This window comes from Daucus carota, chromosome 6, assembly GCF_001625215.2.
Source record: "Daucus carota subsp. sativus chromosome 6, DH1 v3.0, whole genome shotgun sequence".
Classification (NCBI taxonomy): domain Eukaryota; kingdom Viridiplantae; phylum Streptophyta; class Magnoliopsida; order Apiales; family Apiaceae; genus Daucus; species Daucus carota.
The window spans coordinates 21,977,404-22,003,022 of NC_030386.2; the positions used below are offsets into that span (position 1 = coordinate 21,977,404).

Here is a 25,619-nt window from a genome sequence, read left to right on the forward strand (position 1 = left end):
CTCATCACACTGTAGGCATCCATGTCTATAAATATAGTTAAGAACAATGATCTGGAAATTACACCAGTCAACTGATAATTAGGAACCATAACAACTTATTTATAAAATGTTTAGTAAACTTATTTATCAACGAATATGTAAGCGTGTAAATATTACATCCCCGTGCAGTCTTCATGTAACCACTCATGTGAAAGATATCTAATTAAGTCTGATACTTGGCCTTGTACTCACTCCACAGCTGATCCACTGTTTTTCCCAGGAGCTGAACAAAGAAGTCGGCACTATAACCATCTTTCATCTTCTTATTAAGCTCAGCCACAAAACCATTGCTGAGACTATTACAATAGTCCAAGAACCGAGCCGTCACATCGTAGCCCTTATCCCACTTATCACCCTCCCCTGGCTGCACCCAATGGCTCGGCGCATATCCCGCCTTAAGCCTCACATAATCCGCAATCCCTTCAATCAATCCCCCGGGAGCTCCATTGCTCCATTGCCACACGTGCGTCATTTCGTGATAAAGTACTCCTGTGAACTCACCCTTCACATCGCCGCTGTAATCCTGAATGTATTGTGCACTCGCATGAATTTCGTCGTTGCTAGTGTAGGCAACTCCATCCATATCGTCGATGAATAAACTCACTTGCGCCACGTTCTTCCTGTCGGCCTCAGTGTTCTGCTGGAAGAGCCTCCATATGAAGTCCGTGGAGGACGACATGGTTTGTGTGGTGTAATCTGATCCGATTTCGTTGGTGAATTTCTGACCACCCGGGGTCGATTCGGCCGTGTTGGTGACACTGTATGTGACTGCATTGGTTCCATGCATAACTGCAAGAACTAGCAAGGACAGTAGAGGGAGGAGCATTGCGTGAGCCATTGTAATTAAGCTTCTTTTATTTTTTGTTATAGGATGTGAAATAGATTATGTCTGCACCACTCTATATAGAGACAAAGATGGACTAAGACAAACAGGAAAGATCAAGCAAGTAAACTTCTGGTAATCTTCCGGTTGGAAAATATGAAGTGTTAAGCCGACAAAGTCATTGCGTTCGTATGTTTTAAATTGTGAGATACTCCCTCCGTCCCACCAGGTAGTTTACGTTCTTGCACGCATTTTGAGACTCTTATAAAGAATAGGTCAATAATATTTTTTAAAATTATTTTTTTTCTGAATAAAAGTTTAGCATCAAACTTTTTTTCAAGATTTTTTTTAAAAATATATATATAATGTAGGTATATTTTATAGGAGATTTAAAATGCGTGCCGAAAAGTAACGTAAAGAACCTGGTGGGACGGAGGGAGTAACATTTACCCACCCTACTAGTAAAAGCTAGGTAGTTGTGTTGAACGTGAAAAACAAAAAAGACAACAATTACGTTCCAACAATTACGGCAGCCTCCAGGCATTGATGAATAACTACTATTAAAATCTCAAGACTGAATCGAAGAGTTTTTGCATAACAAATGGAGAGGACCGCCATAGTTTAATGAAAACTGTCGGGGGCAAAAAAAAATAGATGCATGTTTCGCATTGATTGGTCACGCAATTTGATAAAACAATAAATATTTTCGACAATATAATTTTAATAACGCATGTTTAGAATAATTATTTTAGAATATTATTCTTTTAAATAAAAATATCAAATTTATAATTTAATTTATAAGAAAAATAGGAAATAATAATTCTAATTATGAAATCAATGTATATTAAAAAGTGAATGTCGAAAACAGATGGAACAGCTAGCACACACATTATCTCTCTATTATCCTTATATTGTTCTTATTTTCTAATTTATTTGAATCAGAAAAGTATTCACACTAAATTAATAAGAAAAAGTTGAGCTAGTTTATTAATTTTTATTATCAAGAGAAGAAACATATAGTTTGAAATAACGAATTTAACCTAGTATGATGAACTTGTCAATCTTTTTCGTCGAAATGTATATATTACAAATTTTGATTTGCCTAAACACACATATTAAATAATAATTTTATATTTAATTGATGGTGTAGGATTTTATATGCAGGAGGTATATCATTATAGAAAATTAGAAATAAATAAGACGAATATTTGAGAAACTGAAAAATGATACAAAATTTTATTGAATGCAAACATTTGTATTCCATCCTGAGCAACAAAGATGATAGAGATGAAGAAGCTTTCTACGAAGACCTTGACTCTGACTACATGGTAATTCTTTTGATAATGTTAAAGTTTTAATCTCTGCCCCTACTTTTTTCCTGTAAAATGAAGAATTGAAGCAGAGCAGCGTGTATCTTCTTCTCTCCTTTTTAAATAAATAAATAAATTAATAGATAAATAAATAACACATATGAATAGAGTTAGAATTATTCCACTATTCAATATTTTAACTTGTTAAAAATTCTATATTATATTATTTTCTAAAATGATTCAGGAACAGTACTGCTCTAACTCCCTAAAAAGATGTATACAAGTGATTTCATCGGTTTTTAGGGATTCAAGTTATTTCTTAGGTGAATTGGACATTCTATATATTCTTTAAAAAAGTATTATCTTATAATATTTTACTTCCGGCACCATTATAGGAAATAGAATAAAAACTAATCAGTTAATTTATCAATTCAGGATTTATGATTTTTTTTTTGATAAATTGATTTTTAGATAAATTAAAATATAAACAATTAATCTGATAATATTTTAAGAAATCAATTTAAAATTAATAAATTAGAACTTTTAAAACATTGTCTCTAACACAACTAATTATAATTTGATAAAAAAAAACCACAACTAATTATAACCATTATTCATACATGTTTTTTACCTTGTCTGCGGATGATTGGAATGTGCGAAAAGACAAAAAAAAAATATAAAAAACAAATTTGAAAAGTAAAAAGAGTAATAATAAGATGATACTTGATGACTGGATTCATTTAATGTCTCCAACTGATAAGTTTTCAAGCAGACAAGATGGATAAAGAATAACATGGTTAAGAAGCTGACGGTTGAATTCGTTAGTGTCTTTTAATTATTGCTGACGTTTTAAGTTTTGAAGGCAAATCAATACCCTTTATTAAGCGAAACCACGTTTCGGTGGAACATTGGTACCAAAGTACCAAAATTCGGTCACTTTCATATTGATTAGGATTTTACGGTCATTAATATATTATTATCAAAAGACTTCTATATTGAATAAAATTTTATTATTATAAACCTCAATATTCATTAGGACAGTGAAAGACTTCTGTATTTATTAGAATTTTATTATTAAAAATTTCAATATTGATTAGGATAATGTTATATAAATTTTTTATTTAGTAACAATAACCATTATAGAATTATGAAAAGATTTTCATATTGTTAGGATTTTATACTTGTTATTATAATTTTATTATTAAAGACCTCAATATTCATTAGGACAGTGAAAGACTTCTGTATTTATTAGAATTTTATTATTAAAAATTTCAATATTGATTAGGATAATGTTATATAAATTTTTTATTTAGTAACAATAACCATTATAGAATTATGAAAAGATTTTCATATTGTTAGGATTTTATACTTATTATTATACATTTTTAGGATTTTATAATTATTATTATACAATTATGAAAAGAATTCTATATTGATTCGGATTTTATTATTAAAAATTTCAATATTGGTTAAGATTATTATCCTACTATAAAAAGACTTCCATGGTGTTTACGATTTTGTAATATAACATTTATCCTATCCGCACAGTTAAATCGCTAACAATTTAACTTATGAAACAGTTCTATAAAATTCATATCAAAATTTGGCTATCATCATATTATTTTTTATTTAATAATTATTACTATTATCAAAAAACTTCTATATTTGACAGGATTTTGTATTATAACAATTATCTTACTAATAAAAATATATTACCAACAAAATTATTTGTTTTAATTTTTTAAAACTCAAATAATTTAATATACGGAACAACTCTATAAATCTTTTATCATGCTTCAGAATTCAAATAAATAAGGTGTTCATATTGATATTAATATAATATCCTATCAATAGAATAATAATGTCAACGAAATTATTCGTTTTAATTTTTAAAACTCATAAAATTTAATTTACGAAATAAATTTATAAAACTTCTATCATATTTCAGAATTAAAATTAACAAGATTCAATATTGATACCAAAGTACCAAAAAACTTGATAATATATTTTTTAATAATAATAATTATTATCATTTAGTGTTTTTCAGAAAATTATGATAAAGTCGAATAAGGCGGTGGTAACACTGACTTGACAAGTGGAAACTCAAAAAAATTAAGTCATTGTCCATATTGCAACACATAATAGAAGAACCGAAACTCTAGACATACATCAAATATTCGTTTTAATTTTAAAACTCATACAATTTAATTTACGAAACAAATCTATAAAATTTCTATCATATTTCAAATTAAAATAAACAAGATTCAATATTGATACCAAAGTACCAAAAAACTTGGTCATATTTTTTTAAATAATAATAATTATTATCATTCAATGTTTTTCAGAAGATTGCGATAAAGACGAATAAGGCGGTGGTAACACTGACTTGACAAATAGAAACTCAAATAAAATTAAGTCATCATCCATATTGCAACATATAATAAAAGAACCAAAACTCTAGACATACGTCAAAATATTTGATATCAAATTACTTTTGGAAAGTTAATTAATTTTGTCAAACTATAATATCAGTTTATCAAACAACTACAATAACTGTTAGATCTACAAAAACTCCAACTCGAATTATATAAAATGTTTGCCTATTAAATGAATAAAATAATTATGACTTAAAATTTTGAATTTTTGTTCAAGATTAAAGACGCTATAAACGAACTTATACGTGTTGATCTTGAATATTATTTTCACAATTTAAAAATCATCAAACAACATCGTAATTTTACTAAAATAAAACATACTGTTAGAGTTAAACTCCATAAAGTACGCATTTAAGACGCAGTAAGTACCAGTCATAATCTCTTAGTATAATCATAAATAATATCTTTAATTATTCATATTTTATATATAATTTACCATCTTTAAGTAGTTTTAAATATATAATTATCAATTAATTATTAACATCTTTCAACATTTACAATCATTAAGATTATTATTCTACTTATGAGTTATATTTTAGAACATATATAGTGTTTAGTGATTTATAATATAATTGTTTTATCTTTTGTTTGCAACGATTATATTGCAGAACATAACTGTGGCGCCCTCCAAACCCGGGTCAGAAGTTTGGGGTCCACACCTTAACATAAACCTGTAATTAATGATATAATATATACAGTGACCCTTAACTGTCCATGGATCGCAACAGGTTAAAGTATAAAACAAGCCACAACACAACTTTAATTATTACAAACCCAAATCCCAAAATATAAACTTAATTCTTACAAACTTACACGTCATTTGTGTCTCATTATTCAAACTAATACATATATAAAAAGTCAGGTGCTGCCGATAGCTCTCTTCATCTCTCAGCCTGGAATCCTGGCCTTACCACTAGCCTGCGGATCATCGTTACCAACCTTCTCTGCTTTCACTGGAAAGAACATAGAGTTTCGCAAGAGTGAGCTAACAAGCTCAGCAAGTATAACAATATCCATTTAAACATTTATCAAAAGATGATGGAAATCATTATTTAAGAGAATCAATCTCAATATCAAAGTTTCTTTTTAGAATTTCGATTAGAATTGGATATTAAATTTTATTTTTAAAAACCAAAGGTTAGGCTGCTGATCAGTCAGACACTAACCCCGAGCAGGCCCCGCCATGCTCGTTTACTGGATCCAAGGCACACATTGGCCTAAAGCGACCACTCATCTGGTCTGACCATTCATTTGGTCCATTTCAGAAAACTATCCAATTCTATTAGGAATCAGGATAAGCAGCAACATATTTCAATAAATAGAATTAATAATAACATGATGAAATTTTGAAGCAGAAACAGAATGCAATTCAGGAGCATCTTCAAAATATTCCAAAATAAGAATCAGGAATAATTCCACGAGTCAATGGATCAGATATAGCATATCCGGATTTCAGGTATAACAATAATCGTGGTTTGTATGAAATAAGGTTTCTAGTTTTGGGAAAGGATTCACATGTCAAAGGGTGTTTTCAATTTCAAAGAAATTAGGTTACTGAAAAGGAATAAAAATTGTAAGGTGTATGGTATTCCAAATAGAATTGACTTCCAGTCAATTGGTTGGGATATCAAGGGTGTGCCAAAACATTTGAAATGGGGTTTATATGGTATTTATTCAAAATCCCAAGGTTTGAAGGTTTACAATTGAATAAGGTTTCAAAATAGGTATCAAAGAATCAAATTAGTAGTTCAAGTATCAATGAATGAATAGTTCAAGGGGTATTTAAGGAATCTGATTGATGGTTCAGGAATCAATGAATCAAACAATTCAGGATAAGGCTCAATAAATGTTATGAGTGAATTAGAATGCTCACCAAGCAATCACATCAGGAATCATATCTATATAATTGAAGGAAAGTATCAAGGAAACTTGCCTTATACTGACGATTTCAAATTTCAATCGCTCCTGCTCGATATACTATTCTATATCCACTTGCTTTTCCCTTTATTACGCCTCGCTTCTCTGCTAATCATCACAACTAATTATCAATAGGTGATCTCATACTATTCTCATCATCTTACATTCGAAACGGACTTCTATCTACCCTTCGTTTCACCCAAATCCGATTTACGGATCAAGAGATATGTCAAAAACAATTTTATATCAATCACGTAGACACATAACATGTCAATTAGATAGCACATAGCACATATCACATAAAATATTTAATACAATATATTTTTCAAAAGAAGTTTGAAGTCAAACGGATGTTTCTGGTATTTGTTATGAATTTTTAAACATTTTTCGGAATTAAAACGGGTCAAAGAATCATTTTGTAAATAAATAATCCATTACTGGATACTTGAAATCAAGTCCGAAATCATTTGAAATCAATTAACGAGCTTCAATCATATTTTAGAATAATATTTTAAAGCTCGAAACTATTTTTCGGAAATTTTAAAATCATTTAAAATAATTTAAAATAATTAAATCTAATTAATAAATCAATTAAAATCAATTAATAATTAATTAAAACAATTAATCAATTAATAATTAAATTAATTGATTAATTATAATAATTAATTACTAATTAAAATTAATTAATAAATTAAATCAGAATTATTTTTGAATTAATAAATATTTAAAAACAATTTTTGAAATTAAAATAAATGATTTTCGAAATTAAATTTAAATCAAAAAAATCATTTTTAAAACTTTTTAAAAGTCCAGGGTTTGAGTTGAAAGTTTTGGAAACTTCAAGGTTTGAAAAGTAAGACATGAAACTACAGTGTGGAAACTTCACCATCTCCGAAACTTGGGTGACTAAACGGCACTTTTGCCGCCGCCGTCACCCCAGTCGCCGGAGACGGCGAAATCGGCCACCAACGGCCACCAAATGCTCCAGATAGGGAGTACCAAGCCTCCCCAACTCATTCCTGCAATCACCTTCACCAGAAACGGCCGGAATCGACCGTAATCGATCGAAGAAACTCGCCGTCGCCGGCGAGTTTTCTTTGAATCGATTCGTTCGATTCACGAACCTCAGCTACAATATGAAGGTATGTACAAGTTCCTGGAATCACAACCAACATGATGGTATCAACCAATTTCCCTTCTACCTCCAGAATCAGAAAGCCCCAAATTTCAATTGAAAACATTCAAACGGCTATAAACCCTAGTTTCTAATTCGAACAATTAAACTCAATTTTGAACATGTTATTGAACTCCAAATCATGCATATGATATACCAAAATGATCAGGAGAACATTATCTACAACATACAAACAACAAATCACATGAACAACTTCAAAATCAAAAAGCCCTAATTTAAGCTTATTTATTTCGAATTTAAATCTCAAAATCCACACCCACCTGATGTTGCTGCACTGATTTTGATGCTAGATTATGATTCTACTTGTTAAAACCTTCAATTTGAGCCCTTGAACACCAAAATCCGAGTCCGATAACGCGTCCAAATCCTCGTTTGAATCTCAAGAACACGAAGAACTCTCTCGGGAATTTCTCGGTTTTAACTGGTTTTATGATTTTCGTAATAAAATAAAGTACAGTTAAGTATATTTATACTTATGAATAATTAGTACCCCTTTGAATCATATATGGCATGAAAATACAATGTTTAATAGCTTTATACTAATAAAACGGGTCCAATCGGTACCGGTTTTCGAGATAATCATCAAACGGGGCTGTTTAATCCGTCATTAATACGCGGGTCCCACCGTCATTATTACAAGATAAGGATGAGAATAAAATATTGTATTTCACGTTTATCGAGACAACTAGATAATTATCTAATACCGAAAAACTCCGCCGGACCGACTCCGGAACAAACCGTACTCCGGATCGAAAAAGTCAAAACATGAAAAATGTCCGGAATGTTCAAATTAAGCTAAAGGTGAATTTTGTTGAAATTTTCGGGAAGTAAAATCTCGGTACCGTTGTAGATTGACGGTTTCCGAAAAATCGAAATAATTACTAATTAATTAAAATATACATAATTAAATCCGTAAATCAAATATAAAATCATCTGACAATACATAAATCGATATGAAAATATCTAAATAAACTATATTTTGTACTGAACATATAAAAATTGATATTCCTCAAATTTAATCAAAATACATAACTAATTTAATAGAACAGGAACCAATTAATTCACAGAAATTCATATAAAATTCATATAATATCCATTAATCATTCAAATAATTACACGGATAATCCCAGACGTTACATCCTTCCCCCCTTAAAAGGATTCTGTCCTCAGAATCACTTAGGTAAACAAATGAGGGTACTTTTCACGCATATCACTTTCTAATTCCCAGGTTGACTCTTCAACCTTTGGGTTTCTCCACAACACTCTTACTAATTTCACTACCTTGTTTCTTAACACCTTCTCTTTTCTATCTAAGATTTCCACTGGTACTTCTACATACGATAAATCCGCCTCGAGTTCTACCGGCTCATATTCTATCACATGCTTTGAATCTGGATTATACTTCTTGAGCATCGATACATGAAAGACGTTATGAATGTGCTCCATTTGCGGGGGTAACGCCAATTCGTATGCTACTTTGCCTACCCGTCTCAAGATTTCAAATGGCCCCACGTATCGGGGACTTAGCTTGCCTTTCTTTCCGAATCTGGACAGTCCTTTCCATGGTGACACCTTCAGTAACACTGCTTCTCCGTCTTCAAATTCTACGCTCTTCCGGAATTGATCTGCATAATTTCGTTGACGACTCTGTGCTGCAATTAGTCGTTTCTGAATAATTTCGACGACTTCTTTTGTTTGCTGTACTAATTCTGGTCCCAATACTTTGCGTTCTCCGACTTCATCCCAATATACTGGTGATCGACATTTGCGTCCGTAAAGAGCTTCATAAGGAGGCATTCCAATACTTGCGTGATAACTATTATTGTATGCAAATTCCACCAAAGGTAGATGCTCGTCCCAATTGCCTTTGAAATCGATTGCGCAAACACGTAACATGTCTTCGATCGTCTGAATCGTTCTCTCACTTTGGCCGTCTGTTTGTGGATGATATGCCGTACTCATATTCAATTTAGTGCCCAAGCATTCCTGAAAACTTTTCCAAAATCTCGAATTAAATCGTGGATCTCTATCTGATACAATGGATACGGGGACTCCATGACGAACTACAATCTCTTTCAGGTACATATGAACTAATTTATCCAAAGAGAATCTCTCGTTGATCGGAAGAAAATGCGCTGACTTGGTTAGTCTATCCACTATAACCCAAATGGCATCATGGTTTGCTTTAGTCCTTGGTAATCCTACAATAAAATCCATAGCAATATGTTCCCACTTCCATTCTGGAATCTCTAAAGGTTGCAATAATCCACTTGGTCTCTGGTGTTCTGCTTTCACTCTTTGACACGTATAGCATTTACTCACCCATTCTGCAATCTCTCTTTTCATATCTGGCCACCAATAGTTCTCCTTTAAATCTCTATACATCTTAGTACTGCCTGGATGAATTGAATACTTAAAATTGTGTGCTTCCTGCAAAATATCATTCTTTAACTCTGTTACCGGTGGAATCCATATCCTGGAAGAAAATCTAAGAATACCTTGATCATCCTTCTGTGTACACAACTCTTCTCCCACTAACTTGTTCACATCCTGATCCATTACCTCTTCCTGGCATTTCTTAATCCTTTCTAATAGCTCCGGTTGGAAGGTCATGGTATACATCGCTATCTTTGATGATTCATGAATTCTTACCTCAATTTCCAACTTTTCGAACTCTTTATACAATTCCTCTGGCACAGTCAATACATTTAATCTTTCCTTTCTACTTAAAGCATCTGCTACAACATTGGCTTTTCCTGGATGATACTTAATCGTACAATCATAATCCTTAATCAACTCCAACCATCTCCTTTGTCTCATGTTCAGCTCCTTCTGAGTAAAGATGTACTTTAAGCTTTTATGGTCTGTATAAATCTCACATCTTTCTCCATACAGATAATGTCTCCATATTTTCAATGCAAATACAATAGCCGCTAACTCCAGGTCGTGAGTGGGGTACTTTTGTTCATGAGGTTTAAGTTGTCTAGACGCATACGCAATAACTTTATCATGCTGCATCAATACACATCCTAATCCTTTATACGAGGCATCACTATAAATCACAAAATTCCCTTGATCATCTGGAAGAGACAACACTGGTGCTGACACTAATCTCTTCTTCAATTCCTGAAAACTTTCCTCACACTTCTCATTCCATATGAACTTCTCATTCTTTCTAGTTAACTTAGTCAGTGGGGTTGCAATTCTTGAGAAATCCTGTACAAATCTTCTATAATAACCTGCTAACCCCAAGAAACTCCTGATCTATGTGGGGGTCTTTGGTCTTTCCCAATTCATTATAGCTTCAATCTTTGTTGGATCTACCTTTATTCCTTCACGGCTCACTATATGTCCTAGAAATTGAACTTCTTGTAACCAAAATTCACATTTAGAAAACTTTGCATACAACTTCTTCTTTCTTAGTATCTCTAAGGCTGTTCTTAAATGCTCCGCATGCTCCTCAGCCGTCTTAGAATATATCAGAATATCATCTATAAAAACAATCACAAACTTGTCCAAATACTTCTTAAAGACTCTATTCATTAAATCCATAAAAGCTGCTGGTGCATTCGTTAATCCAAAAGCCATCACTAAAAATTCATAATGACCATACCTTGTTCTAAAAGCTGTCTTAGGTATATCTTCAGATTTGATTCTGAGCTGATGGTATCCTGACCTAAGGTCAATCTTAGAAAAATATTCTGCTCCTTTCAACTGGTCAAACAAGTCGTCAATACGGGGTAAAGGATATTTATTCTTGATAGTAAGCTTATTAAGCTCTCTGTAATCTATGCATAACCTCATACTTCCATCTTTCTTCTTTACAAACAACACTGGTGCTCCCCATGGGGATACACTCGGTCTAATCACTCCCTTTTCCAATAACTCTTGTAATTGTTTTGCCAATTCGTTCATCTCTACGGGTGCCATCCTATACGGGGCTTTGGTTATCGGCTCCGTTCCAGGTGCTAAGTCAATTGCAAATTCTATCTCTCTATCTGGAGGAAGTCCTGGTAACTCATCCGGAAACACGTCTGGAAATTCATTCACTACAGGAATATTTTCAAGTTTTACGGGTTCCTGACCTTTATCAATTACATAAGCAATATAGGCTTCGCATCCTTGACGTAACATCCTTTTTGCTTGCATCATGGTTAAGAACTTCTTCACTTGCTTTTGTCCTCTAAACGTTATTATCTTATCGTCTGGTGCCTTTAGCATTACCTTCTTATTTTTATAATCTATCTGCGCACTATGTTTAGACAACCAGTCCATCCCTAAGATTACATCAAATTCCCCCAACTTGAAAGGTATCAAGTCGGCACAAAACTTATTTCCTAAAATCTCAATTTCACAATCAGGGCAAACTCGATTAACGGAGATACGATTCTGATTAGCTAGCTCTACATTCATAACCTCATTCAACAATTCAACCGGACAATTCAACTTATCAACAAAAGCTTGAGAAATAAATGATCTAGTGGCTCCGGAATCAATTAACACCTTAGCATTTAAAGAGTTTACGTTAAGCGTACCTGCCACAACATCGGCATCCTGAATAGCATCCTTCACTGACATATCAAAAACTCTTGCCCTAGGAGGCTCATTCACTTCTGGAACAGTTCCCATGATTCTAAGTGCATTACTAACTGGAGCTGATGTTTTGCAATCCCTAGCCATAGGTCCCTGCTTCCCACATTTGAAACATGCATATCCTATAGCTGGAGCTTTACTTGTCGAGCTCTTATTCCCCTGATCTCTTATCGCTGATGGGTTCTGACATTCTCTAGAATAATGTCCTTTCTGGTTGCACTTAAAGCACACTATGTTCGGCTTGTTACACACTCCTCCATGTCTCTTGCCACATATCTGGCATTCTGGTATAGAAGACCTCTGCTGATTAGCCTGATTTCCCATAATGAAACGACCACCTTGTCCACTACTGCCTATATTCTGTTTCTTAAAATTAGAACTTCTTCCTGCTTGAAATTTCCCTTTCTTCTGGAACCTCCCCTGATGGGATGGCCCTTCTCTATTGTCTGGCTTTCTCTTCTTATCCTCTTTAGACTTCTGAAACAACTCATTTTCAGCCTCCGCAATCATTGCCTTCTCAACCACTGCCGCATAAGTCTCCAATTGCAAAATAGCTAACTTGCTCCTAATCCAAGGTTTCAGACCTTGCTGGAACCTCTTCGCTTTCTGCCTATCGGTCTCTACATAGGTTGGCACAAACCTAGCCAATTCCGCAAACTTATTCTCATATTCAACCACAGACATATTTCCTTGTTTCAGCTCTAAAAAGTTCAACTCCATTTGATCTTGAAGAAACCTAGGAAAATACTTTTCTAAAAACAGTTCCTTAAACCTCTCCCAAGTAATCCCAACTGTACCTTCCATATTCTTCACAGATTCCCACCAATAGGTTGCTTCATTCTTTAAGTAATGACTGGCAAACTTTGTTTTCTGGTCCTCACTTGCTGGAACTAATTCAAAACACTTTTCCATTTCTTTTAACCATGTTTGGGCTGCAACAGGATCTGCTGAGCCCTTAAATTCTGGAGGATTAACTGCCTGAAAAGTTTTAAAAGTTACCCTAGGATTCTCTTGATGTTGCTGTTGTCGGGTAAGATGAGCAGTTTGTTGTGCCAAAATTTGAATTAGTTGGGCCACAGCAGGATCTACTGGGCCTATGTTGACATTCTGGTTATCATTGTTATCATTGATACTGTTGGTGCCTTCAGGATCACTGTTGGCACGAGTATGTCTTGTTGGAGGCATTCTGTAAAGAAGAAACAATTCACTTAGTCGTTTTAAATCAAATTCTCTTTTTATAAAAAGTTTTTGAGAAAACAGAATTATACATTTTTGAAAACATTTTTGAGATTGTTTAACTAAATAAATTGCATGCTTCTTTACAGAATGTAGAGCAATAAAAGAAAAGGGTTCAATATTATCACAAGAGTTTATGATTGGTACTGAAAGTAAAGTAAAGTAAAACAAGTGCGATAAAGTAAAGGACAAAACTGGAAAGTAAAAGATGCTGATATATATAAGTCAGTGCTGGAGATACAAGCGTCAAGCGCTTCATCAAAAGTAAAGTACAACAACAGCAACAACAAGGCTATCCAGTCAACTCAGCTAATCTATATATACATGTCAAAATCGGCTGATGACCATCACAACATACACATCATCTGGCCAGCTCCGCTAGTCTATATATACATGTCAAAATCGGCTGACCTGATACAACTACTCACTATGCTGCATCATACACACTACTCACTCTAGTACTGATCATCTCCAACATCTAATACACTCCAGACCTATGGAAAGTCTGGGCCTCCGATAACCTCCAGCTGCTCCAAGACCCAATGAGCCCAAACTATAATATCCCTAGGGGTACCAAACTCCGAAGTGGCTCCATGTAGTCTCGCTGCTGCAATCCTCCGGAAAACGAAGATATTCTCTCTCAACTGACTCTCTCCCCTGTTAGGATCTAAATCCCTCATCGTCTGTGTCAACTCTCTAATCTGGCCCAACAGCTCCTCTCTCTCCATCAAAAGTGCCTGATAGTAGTGATAGGGTACTGAAAGAGGGGAACACGGATAAGAGGGTCCGACACCTGAAAATCCCGAAGACTCATGCTCTGGTGGGGGTCCACGGATAGGAGGTCGTATAATAGGAGCAGGTGGGGGCATCTCAGGTGCAGGCGGGGGTATAGCCCTGAGTGGTATAGCTGCAATAGGGGTCTGTCCACTATGAGGGTATCCAGGTGGACGTGAAGGTCCTGCTACAGGTGGGGGTGTAAGTGCCCTGGGTGGAGATATAGGTACAACTCCTGGACGAGGTGGAAGTCCCTCAACTGTCGACTCTGAATGATCAGAATGAACCGGGGTACTGGGTCCTGACATGCCTGATAGTCTGAGAATCAACATGAACAAACACGTATGAGAATCTGCATCCACTACCAACATCAATCCTAAATCTATTTCGAATAATCCTCAACCTCTCAACGTTTTATCTACCTATCACTCATTTCTAATCCTAAACTTCTACCCAACCTAACAATCTAGGCTTGTTTCATTGACTTAAACCTGTCGCTCTGATACCAACCTGTGGCGCCCTCCAAACCCGGGTCAGAAGTTTGGGGTCCACACCTTAACATAAACCTGTAATTAATGATATAATATATACAGTGACCCTTAACTGTCCATGGATCGCAACAGGTTAAAGTATAAAACAAGCCACAACACAACTTTAATTATTACAAACCCAAATCCCAAAATATAAACTTAATTCTTACAAACTTACACGTCATTTGTGTCTCATTATTCAAACTAATACATATATAAAAAGTCAGGTGCTGCCGATAGCTCTCTTCATCTCTCAGCCTGGAATCCTGGCCTTACCACTAGCCTGCGGATCATCGTTACCAACCTTCTCTGCTTTCACTGGAAAGAACATAGAGTTTCGCAAGAGTGAGCTAACAAGCTCAGCAAGTATAACAATATCCATTTAAACATTTATCAAAAGATGATGGAAATCATTATTTAAGAGAATCAATCTCAATATCAAAGTTTCTTTTTAGAATTTCGATTAGAATTGGATATTAAATTTTATTTTTAAAAACCAAAGGTTAGGCTGCTGATCAGTCAGACACTAACCCCGAGCAGGCCCCGCCATGCTCGTTTACTGGATCCAAGGCACACATTGGCCTAAAGCGACCACTCATCTGGTCTGACCATTCATTTGGTCCATTTCAGAAAACTATCCAATTCTATTAGGAATCAGGATAAGCAGCAACATATTTCAATAAATAGAATTAATAATAACATGATGAAATTTTGAAGCAGAAACAGAATGCAATTCAGGAGCATCTTCAAAATATTCCAAAATAAGAATCAGGAATAATTCCACGAGTCAATGGATCAGATATAGCATATCCGGATTTCAGGTATAACAATAATCGTGGTTTGTATGAAATAAGGTTTCTAGTTTTGGGAAAGGATTCACATGTCAAAGGGTGTTTTCAATTTCAAAGAAATTAGGTTACTGAAAAGGAATAAAAATTGTAAGGTGTATGGTATTCCAAATAGAATTGACTTCCAGTCAATTGGTTGGGATATCAAGGGTGTGCCAAAACATTTGAAATGGGGTTTATATGGTATTTATTCAAAATCCCAAGGTTTGAAGGTTTACAATTGAATAAGGTTTCAAAATAGGTATCAAAGAATCAAATTAGTAGTTCAAGTATCAATGAATGAATAGTTCAAGGGGTATTTAAGGAATCTGATTGATGGTTCAGGAATCAATGAATCAAACAATTCAGGATAAGGCTCAATAAATGTTATGAGTGAATTAGAATGCTCACCAAGCAATCACATCAGGAATCATATCTATATAATTGAAGGAAAGTATCAAGGAAACTTGCCTTATACTGACGATTTCAAATTTCAATCGCTCCTGCTCGATATACTATTCTATATCCACTTGCTTTTCCCTTTATTACGCCTCGCTTCTCTGCTAATCATCACAACTAATTATCAATAGGTGATCTCATACTATTCTCATCATCTTACATTCGAAACGGACTTCTATCTACCCTTCGTTTCACCCAAATCCGATTTACGGATCAAGAGATATGTCAAAAACAATTTTATATCAATCACGTAGACACATAACATGTCAATTAGATAGCACATAGCACATATCACATAAAATATTTAATACAATATATTTTTCAAAAGAAGTTTGAAGTCAAACGGATGTTTCTGGTATTTGTTATGAATTTTTAAACATTTTTCGGAATTAAAACGGGTCAAAGAATCATTTTGTAAATAAATAATCCATTACTGGATACTTGAAATCAAGTCCGAAATCATTTGAAATCAATTAACGAGCTTCAATCATATTTTAGAATAATATTTTAAAGCTCGAAACTATTTTTCGGAAATTTTAAAATCATTTAAAATAATTTAAAATAATTAAATCTAATTAATAAATCAATTAAAATCAATTAATAATTAATTAAAACAATTAATCAATTAATAATTAAATTAATTGATTAATTATAATAATTAATTACTAATTAAAATTAATTAATAAATTAAATCAGAATTATTTTTGAATTAATAAATATTTAAAAACAATTTTTGAAATTAAAATAAATGATTTTCGAAATTAAATTTAAATCAAAAAAATCATTTTTAAAACTTTTTAAAAGTCCAGGGTTTGAGTTGAAAGTTTTGGAAACTTCAAGGTTTGAAAAGTAAGACATGAAACTACAGTGTGGAAACTTCACCATCTCCGAAACTTGGGTGACTAAACGGCACTTTTGCCGCCGCCGTCACCCCAGTCGCCGGAGACGGCGAAATCGGCCACCAACGGCCACCAAATGCTCCAGATAGGGAGTACCAAGCCTCCCCAACTCATTCCTGCAATCACCTTCACCAGAAACGGCCGGAATCGACCGTAATCGATCGAAGAAACTCGCCGTCGCCGGCGAGTTTTCTTTGAATCGATTCGTTCGATTCACGAACCTCAGCTACAATATGAAGGTATGTACAAGTTCCTGGAATCACAACCAACATGATGGTATCAACCAATTTCCCTTCTACCTCCAGAATCAGAAAGCCCCAAATTTCAATTGAAAACATTCAAACGGCTATAAACCCTAGTTTCTAATTCGAACAATTAAACTCAATTTTGAACATATTATTGAACTCCAAATCATGCATATGATATACCAAAATGATCAGGAGAACATTATCTACAACATACAAACAACAAATCACATGAACAACTTCAAAATCAAAAAGCCCTAATTTAAGCTTATTTATTTCGAATTTAAATCTCAAAATCCACACCCACCTGATGTTGCTGCACTGATTTTGATGCTAGATTATGATTCTACTTGTTAAAACCTTCAATTTGAGCCCTTGAACACCAAAATCCGAGTCCGATAACGCGTCCAAATCCTCGTTTGAATCTCAAGAACACGAAGAACTCTCTCGGGAATTTCTCGGTTTTAACTGGTTTTATGATTTTCGTAATAAAATAAAGTACAGTTAAGTATATTTATACTTATGAATAATTAGTACCCCTTTGAATCATATATGGCATGAAAATACAATGTTTAATAGCTTTATACTAATAAAACGGGTCCAATCGGTACCGGTTTTCGAGATAATCATCAAACGGGGCTGTTTAATCCGTCATTAATACGCGGGTCCCACCGTCATTATTACAAGATAAGGATGAGAATAAAATATTGTATTTCACGTTTATCGAGACAACTAGATAATTATCTAATACCGAAAAACTCCGCCGGACCGACTCCGGAACAAACCGTACTCCGGATCGAAAAAGTCAAAACATGAAAAATGTCCGGAATGTTCAAATTAAGCTAAAGGTGAATTTTGTTGAAATTTTCGGGAAGTAAAATCTCGGTACCGTTGTAGATTGACGGTTTCCGAAAAATCGAAATAATTACTAATTAATTAAAATATACATAATTAAATCCGTAAATCAAATATAAAATCATCTGACAATACATAAATCGATATGAAAATATCTAAATAAACTATATTTTGTACTGAACATATAAAAATTGATATTCCTCAAATTTAATCAAAATACATAACTAATTTAATAGAACAGGAACCAATTAATTCACAGAAATTCATATAAAATTCATATAATATCCATTAATCATTCAAATAATTACACGGATAATCCCAGACGTTACAATAACCTACAAATTGTCAGATGTTTACAAATATTGTAGACTAAAAAAAATTAAAATTGAAACGAGTAGATCATTTTTAAATAATTTTGGACGCCAATACTCTTATTTTGTGGACTCCATAGAAGAGGACACATATTCTTATGAAATAAATTTAAAGTAGGATCAAATTTTAATATATAGAAAGTTTTATATTAAATAACAATAATTTAAATATCATTTAAAAACAATAATTTAAATAGGTATAATAAAAATATGATAATGTAACTAAAAAAGACATTATTCTTTCAATAAATAACAAATTTTAAAATTTTATTTAAACTCGTGCTTGGCACGGGTTATCAACTAGTAAAAGTAAAATCATAAGAGTATATTGCGAACAAATGAGCTTTCCGTTCAACAGTCAAAAATTGAATATAAATTTTTTGACAAAACGACATTATACACCATATGTATTTTGATTAACTCTTGTATTCACGTAAATAACATCAATTAAAATATCTTATCTCAATTATCATATTATTTTGTGCAGAAAATTTTCCCGATTCTCTGCATGTAACATTACTCTCCTGCAAGCTAGCTGCTGAGGGATTAAATGAATAAAATTCGGACTACTGCGTTGAACAGCAGAAAGTTAAATTTGAGGTTTAAGATGGGCAAATTAATTATGATAATATGGTGTCACAATTGGGCCGTGGAAGCTCGATCATGTTAATGGACCAAGCTCAAAGCCGATTTATATATGTAGTATTCTGGACTGCAAAACATGCGTGTAAGCCTGTTGGCCTTTGGTCCAGCACATACGCCTCCCTGTAAATCTATTACTATTTCTTTTAGCTGACTTGGTTATGGTGGAGTTGTTAGTGCACAAAACAAAGTGAATAATGTCAAGAAATTTGTATGCAACTCACGAACTTGCATGTATGTACTTATACACACAATCTCTCCGCCTTCCATATGGCACCAATGTGTGAACTACCCCTTCTTACATGACAACAACATTCCAAATAATATTCCAAACTATTGCAACTAAAATTATTCAATTATAAATTCATTATGTACGTGTGTATATAATAACCTTCTAATTATATTGACCAAACCAATTTATTAACAATGCCTACCACGCCAATATTCTCCATCATTTCATTACTCCTCATAGCCACTCTTGTGCCGATTGAAGCCGTCTACTACCAAGTCAAGAACAATGGCACAGGCACACCTGGCGGAACCCGATTCGACAACGAAATCGGGATCCCCTGGAGCGCTCACACCCTGAAGCACGCATCAAAGTTCATATGGAGAATTTTTCATCAACAGAATTTAGATGATAGAGCTAAGGTTGACAACATCACAATGATAGTAGAAGACAGTGAATATATCGCATATGAAGAAAATAATCATATTCACGTCGACACGAAATATATAGCCAACTTCGTTGGAGATATTAAGGTTGAGATCAAAGGAGTGTTGTATCATGAAACGACTCATATATGGCAGTGGAATGGGAATGGGACTGCTCCGAGTGGACTAATCGAAGGCGTGGCGGATTACGTGAGACTGAAGTCTGGGCTAGCGCCACCGCATTGGAGGAAAAGAGGGATGGGCGTGAATTGGGATGATGGATATGATATTACAGCGCATTTTCTCGAGTACTGCAATGGATTGCGAGATGGTTTCGTTGCTGAGCTCAATGGGAAGATGAAATCTAGTTATAGTGAGGACTATTTCGTGCAGCTTCTAGGGAAAAATGTGAATGATCTGTGGATGGACTACAAAGCAAAATATAATACTAATAGCTAAGTAGTATCTCATGGATTTTTATCCTCTGTTGTCTCGGAACAGAACTGATACTCAATTGTAAAACACATAAGGCTAAATTATCAAAAAATATATATTATCACATCCTTGTTATTCAATATCGTAGATCATAAGTATTTTACCAGACAGCTGATGCGCGGCCTGATCTCATAATATGGAACAAGCCAGGACGGATGCACTTGTTCATCTGTGAATAACATACTAATAAGAATATAATTAGCAGAAGAATTAACTTATATATATTGATCAAGGCCTACTTATAAACATTGGCACAATTTGCCGTTAATTAATGACCGCGGCCTCGATGACTTGGTCCCGAGTAGGCTTTTCCCAGCAAGAAATCCATTGCGGGAGAAGATGACGAAGATGATTGCTGAACTTTGATAGGCCTCGAACTCTCGATCATATCGACAGGTTTTGAACTCTCGACGACTTTGATAGGCCTCGAACTCTCGACGAGTAGCGTAGAATTGGAGAGCAGAATAAAGAATATGATGATGGAAATTGTATTCACAGTCACTAGGAAAGAAGTTGAAGACCTCATTGTAACTGTGAATCTTAAAAATACGGTACTTGGTTCTAGGTAGTTTTAACAATTTGGTGATGGTAATATGAATGAATGGAGGTATTTATATGTGTTTGGCAACAAATGAGTTGGTTAATTTTCTTGACATTTATTATTAGTGCGTCCGTGTAGGGTTAGACGGCGGGAAATATATGCAGAGTCAATTTTGCATGGTTGGCTTATTCACTGCTTCGTTATACCGTATGCCAGAGGCGCACTGCCGTATGGCTGGATTGATTTATATTCTATAGCTGAAATTTTCAAATTCTTTATATGTTTACTCGTTTTTGTCAGTAACAGATGCATAGCCTACACTTCGGCAAAGGTAATTGTGCAGAGGGTGGGCGTAATCAGTGTTAATGCATTGTTTTCAAGGGTAGTTTGATTATAATTTTTCTTTATATTTCTTGTATGATACTCTATTTTCTAAAATAATAATCATTATCACTTTTTGCACGTAAAAAAACATATATCTATATATTATTATAATTTTTTTTTGATATATACCTATATTTTTATTCAAAAGATATTGCAAAATATATAATATATAAAAATACGTTTTTTGCACCTAGGAATTCATTTTTTGCACCTCAAAATACTTGCAAAAAGCCAAAACCACTCCCTCTCTCCTTACTAAAATCAAAGTTATACTACGTCCCCGTCTCTCAATGTATGGTATACAAGGGACGGAGGGAGTATCATATTGGAGTGGAGGGGGTAAATCTTTACGTCTTTCTCGTTTGTTCATGAAGATCAAAAAATATGTTATACAATAATTGGAAAAAATAAATAAATTAAGTGGATAAGTGGAATCCATCGATTTTTAATTGATATTTAGGTTTTAAAATGGATGAAATTAATAGGTAACATTAATTTTTATATTGTAATATATATATTAATTTTAAAAAAATAATAAATAAGAAAAGTTAAGTGAAACTTTCATGAAAGTAAGTGTTAAATAGTTGGTTGGGAGCGAGGGATCACCCAAAGCCTACATAATTTGCGTATGGAAGTAACATTTGAATCTTCTTCTTGTTTTTTTTTTAATAAAATAACATTTTAATCTTAATATTAACGATGTTGATTTGGAGATTAACTATAACGTAATGTGTAAAGTAAATTCAGATACAAGGATATAATTTCCAAAATGAAATTGCTAGGTAGTGGATTACTATATTGGAATGGGAAAATGACAATGCTCGAGATTATTACATAAAAGTATATAACTACTTGTATGAGAATGAAAGAATTTCAAGTTAAATACCTTGAACTCAATAGCTAATCGTGCACTAAATGATCTTGTTGATAAGCTCAGATGGAAAGTTAAACAATTAAACACCAAAACGTTGAGATAAGTATAAAAACACATGCTTACACAAAGAACTTGAGCTTCCCGGCCATTTCTAATCGAGGCCTTTTAATGGAAAAGTTTCCACTTTAACTTTATAAATCAAATACACGAACCTTGACAATTTCTTTTTAAATACTAGTCTAGTAAACGGGAACTAATGATTACACTGTTGTGTGGGTTGGAGGGATCTGATTGCAATTTGCATGTATATTACTGGTAGAAAGATAAATCAATATGTAACGGACTTTCCACTTTCTTCAATCATTTGCCGGTTCTTAGAATTTTAGTTCATCAGTTGTCTAATAATTGTTCATTTCATTTTATTCGCAACGTTGAAGGTTAAATCCACCCAATAGATTCAGTAGAGTGAGATTTCGTTTTAACAAGAATTAGCAATAACAATTAGTTGATACACGAAAATTATAAATTAGTAGTAAAAGTTTTTAAACATGAAGTTAAGAGACTTATTAATCTGTACAAATTATAGAAATCATAACAAAAAATAGGTTGATTGTACCCTTAAAAAATATGCGATATACGTCAGTGTCAATCGTGTGAAAGATCAAAATTATGCATACAACAAATAAGGTAGACATAGTTGATAAAAAGAACAATATATTTTACACAACAATCATGTTTTGTTCAATTTACTGATATATTTGTGCTCAAGTACATCGCCAATTATAGTGTCTCACGTATAATGTTTGATCAAATTTATATACCTATCAAAGAATAATTCTAAACATTTGTATTTATAGTTGATGAGTTTAGTATTTTTGGATGAGAATAATTCTAAATCTAAACTAGTTCCGAAACATTTGTATTATTGGAATATTGTGTGTTATATTTTCGGATGATCCGTTATGCAAGCGTTTATTTTAGGTAAAGCTAATTGCACACCTTCCGCCCATAATAGCAAATACACTCACCATACTTGATTTCATATGGAAAATTGAGAAGGCTTTGGCTGAGTACCAATTAGTTTTGAAATGATTGTTGCACAAACTGGTTGAATCAAAGGACTCTGACTGAGAAGAAATAGAGATTTATTAGGTTGTCAAGATACATACCCCAAGTCTGCTGCTTATGACATTGGGAGATATGATGAATATCGTTGACAATATAGTTGCATATTAAAAGGGCACTTAGCCAGGAAAGAGGTAGCTGAAGCAGTCACGATAATTACAGTGAGGCCGCCCTCCAGATTTTACCTTTGCATCAAACATCTGCACTATCTAACTTACGCTCATACTTCCACATGTCTAAATTAAACCATATGGCGTGACTCATTCAATTTTGCATACGTGAGGTGGTTTCGCAAGTTAATTCGACGAAATTGGGGACGACAAATTATGGTTCAAGATAGATACCTATATCTTATTCAATTAAATGATGAAAATTAAACAAGTTCGTTCAAATTTCAATAATATACCTCGTAGTAACTTCCTCCTAGTTTTAAGCTATGTTTCCCATTTTAACTTAATTTTTGACTTATTATACGAACATTTTTTAATATAAAATCGTTTAGTTACATCTTAAAATTTTGACAAAGAGACTATGGAGCCGTTTGGGTTAGCTTAAAAGAAGTGACTTTTTGCTTATAGTAAAGAAGTAGAGTAGAAGTGAGAAGTAAATAAGTTGATAAAAATGTTTGGAAAAGAAGCAGAAGCTGTGAGAGAGAAGGTAGCATTTTCAGCTTTTTAAAAGTGCTTCTATTTCTTTACACAAACGGGTCAAGAAAAGCATAAGCTAGAAGCAGCTCCTGCTTCTGGCAAACAAACACCACCTATATCTCCCCCTTGTAAAATGTATCTGTGTTGGTTACAATTAGCTGTTATTAAAAACCAAAATGCGGCCTTCACTTATTCAAAAGAAAAAAGTGACATTTGGTAGAGGACAGTTAAAACGCCGGAGTACTTGCACGGCAAAACGTGAGGTGATCAGTGGGCATATCCCTGCTAAGTTAAACTTATTATAGAAACTAATCTCAGAAAACAATCTAGTTTCCAAAATTGATTGCAAAATAATTATTTAAATAGTCGGCACAGGGCAGTAGCTATCCAGTACAGAGCAAGGACTGCACATCGCAAACAGGAGCAACAATAAGGGAAGACATTACATTAAATAGGGACAACACTAATGGAATTATAACTATAATTGAGTTCAAACCAGTTGATACATAATCAATCTAGTTATATTTGAAGCTAATGCTGTACAAAATTAGTTCAAAAACTGATAGCAAAATGATAATTTAATTAGTTGGCAGTAACCATTCTGTTCAAAGCAAGGACTGCACATCATCGCAAACGCAACACTAAAGGAAGACATTACATTCAATAGGGACAACACTTATGGAATTATAACTATACTGATCAGTTCACAAACCAGTTGATATATAATCTACCAATTGAGATCGTGAACTGTCAAGTAGTCGAGAAGCAATGGAACATCAACTTATACGGGGATGTGGTACTGCCAAGTTATAATTTCAAGACTCTTCAAAATACAATAAGACAGATATTAACTATGGTTGTTCATTAAGAAGCGAGAACAAGTTACAAGGGCATACTCCTTAACTGAACCCCGCTGGCATGCACTAATTACTAGTACTTCCTTTGTCCTAGCCGCTTTTGACTTTTTGCATGTAATTTGAGGCATACAAAAAAAACACATTTTTATACATTATTTTTCAGATTTTCTTTTTCTGATTAAAAATTTAACATCTATATTTTTATTTAGAGAAGGAAAATTTGAAAAATAATGTATAACAATATTGTTTTGCACCTCAAATTACGTGCAAAAAGTCAAAACGACTATTATTCTGGGACGGAGGGAGTATTATTTTACAAACTCTTTGCACAGAAATATATTTAAACTATTAAATGTGTAGTCAGGTAACCCCAGACTTCGGAGAAAAGGATAATGATGTTGTATGCACGTACATAGTCCCCAATTTTGCTTCTTTACTTTCCACACTTTCTATTAAGCAAAAAAGAAAAACAATTCACATTTTTTGAACAGATGTTTACTTAAACTTGCACTTATCTCATAAATTATATGTCTGCCCGAAAATGACAGATAGAGATGCAACATCATAGACACAGGCTATGCAAGTATTGCATTGTCAAAATACAATTCGAAGAATACTTCTGTATAGCTATAGTACGTTCCGGGTTATAAAGACACTTAAGCCAAGGAACGAGCTACTCTGCTCTCTACATACGTATATTGTGTATATATTATGTACAAATATTTCAAAGTTTTAACAATTATAATATTAACATTAAATTATATTATTTCTAACAAATAACAAATATAACATTCAAAATAAATAATATTGAGACTGTCAATATTAATGATCTAATTTTGCAAATAATACAACTAAAACAAACATTGCAAACACATAATAAGCAAACCAAAAT

At 33.5% G+C, this 25,619-nt stretch overlaps 2 protein-coding genes across 2 annotated transcripts; one reads left to right on the forward strand and one right to left on the reverse strand.

Moving 5' to 3' along the window:
- Positions 1-979, reverse strand: LOC108225790 (uncharacterized). Its single transcript, XM_017400748.2, has one exon. The coding sequence runs from the start codon at positions 875-877 to the stop codon at positions 203-205; it is 675 nt and encodes a 224-aa protein (XP_017256237.1). The 5' UTR covers positions 878-979; the 3' UTR covers positions 1-202.
- An 18,572-nt stretch (positions 980-19,551) lies between these two features.
- Positions 19,552-20,379, forward strand: LOC108226067 (uncharacterized). Its single transcript, XM_017401022.2, has one exon. The coding sequence runs from the start codon at positions 19,577-19,579 to the stop codon at positions 20,261-20,263; it is 687 nt and encodes a 228-aa protein (XP_017256511.1). The 5' UTR covers positions 19,552-19,576; the 3' UTR covers positions 20,264-20,379.
- Positions 20,380-25,619: the final 5,240 nt, after the last annotated feature.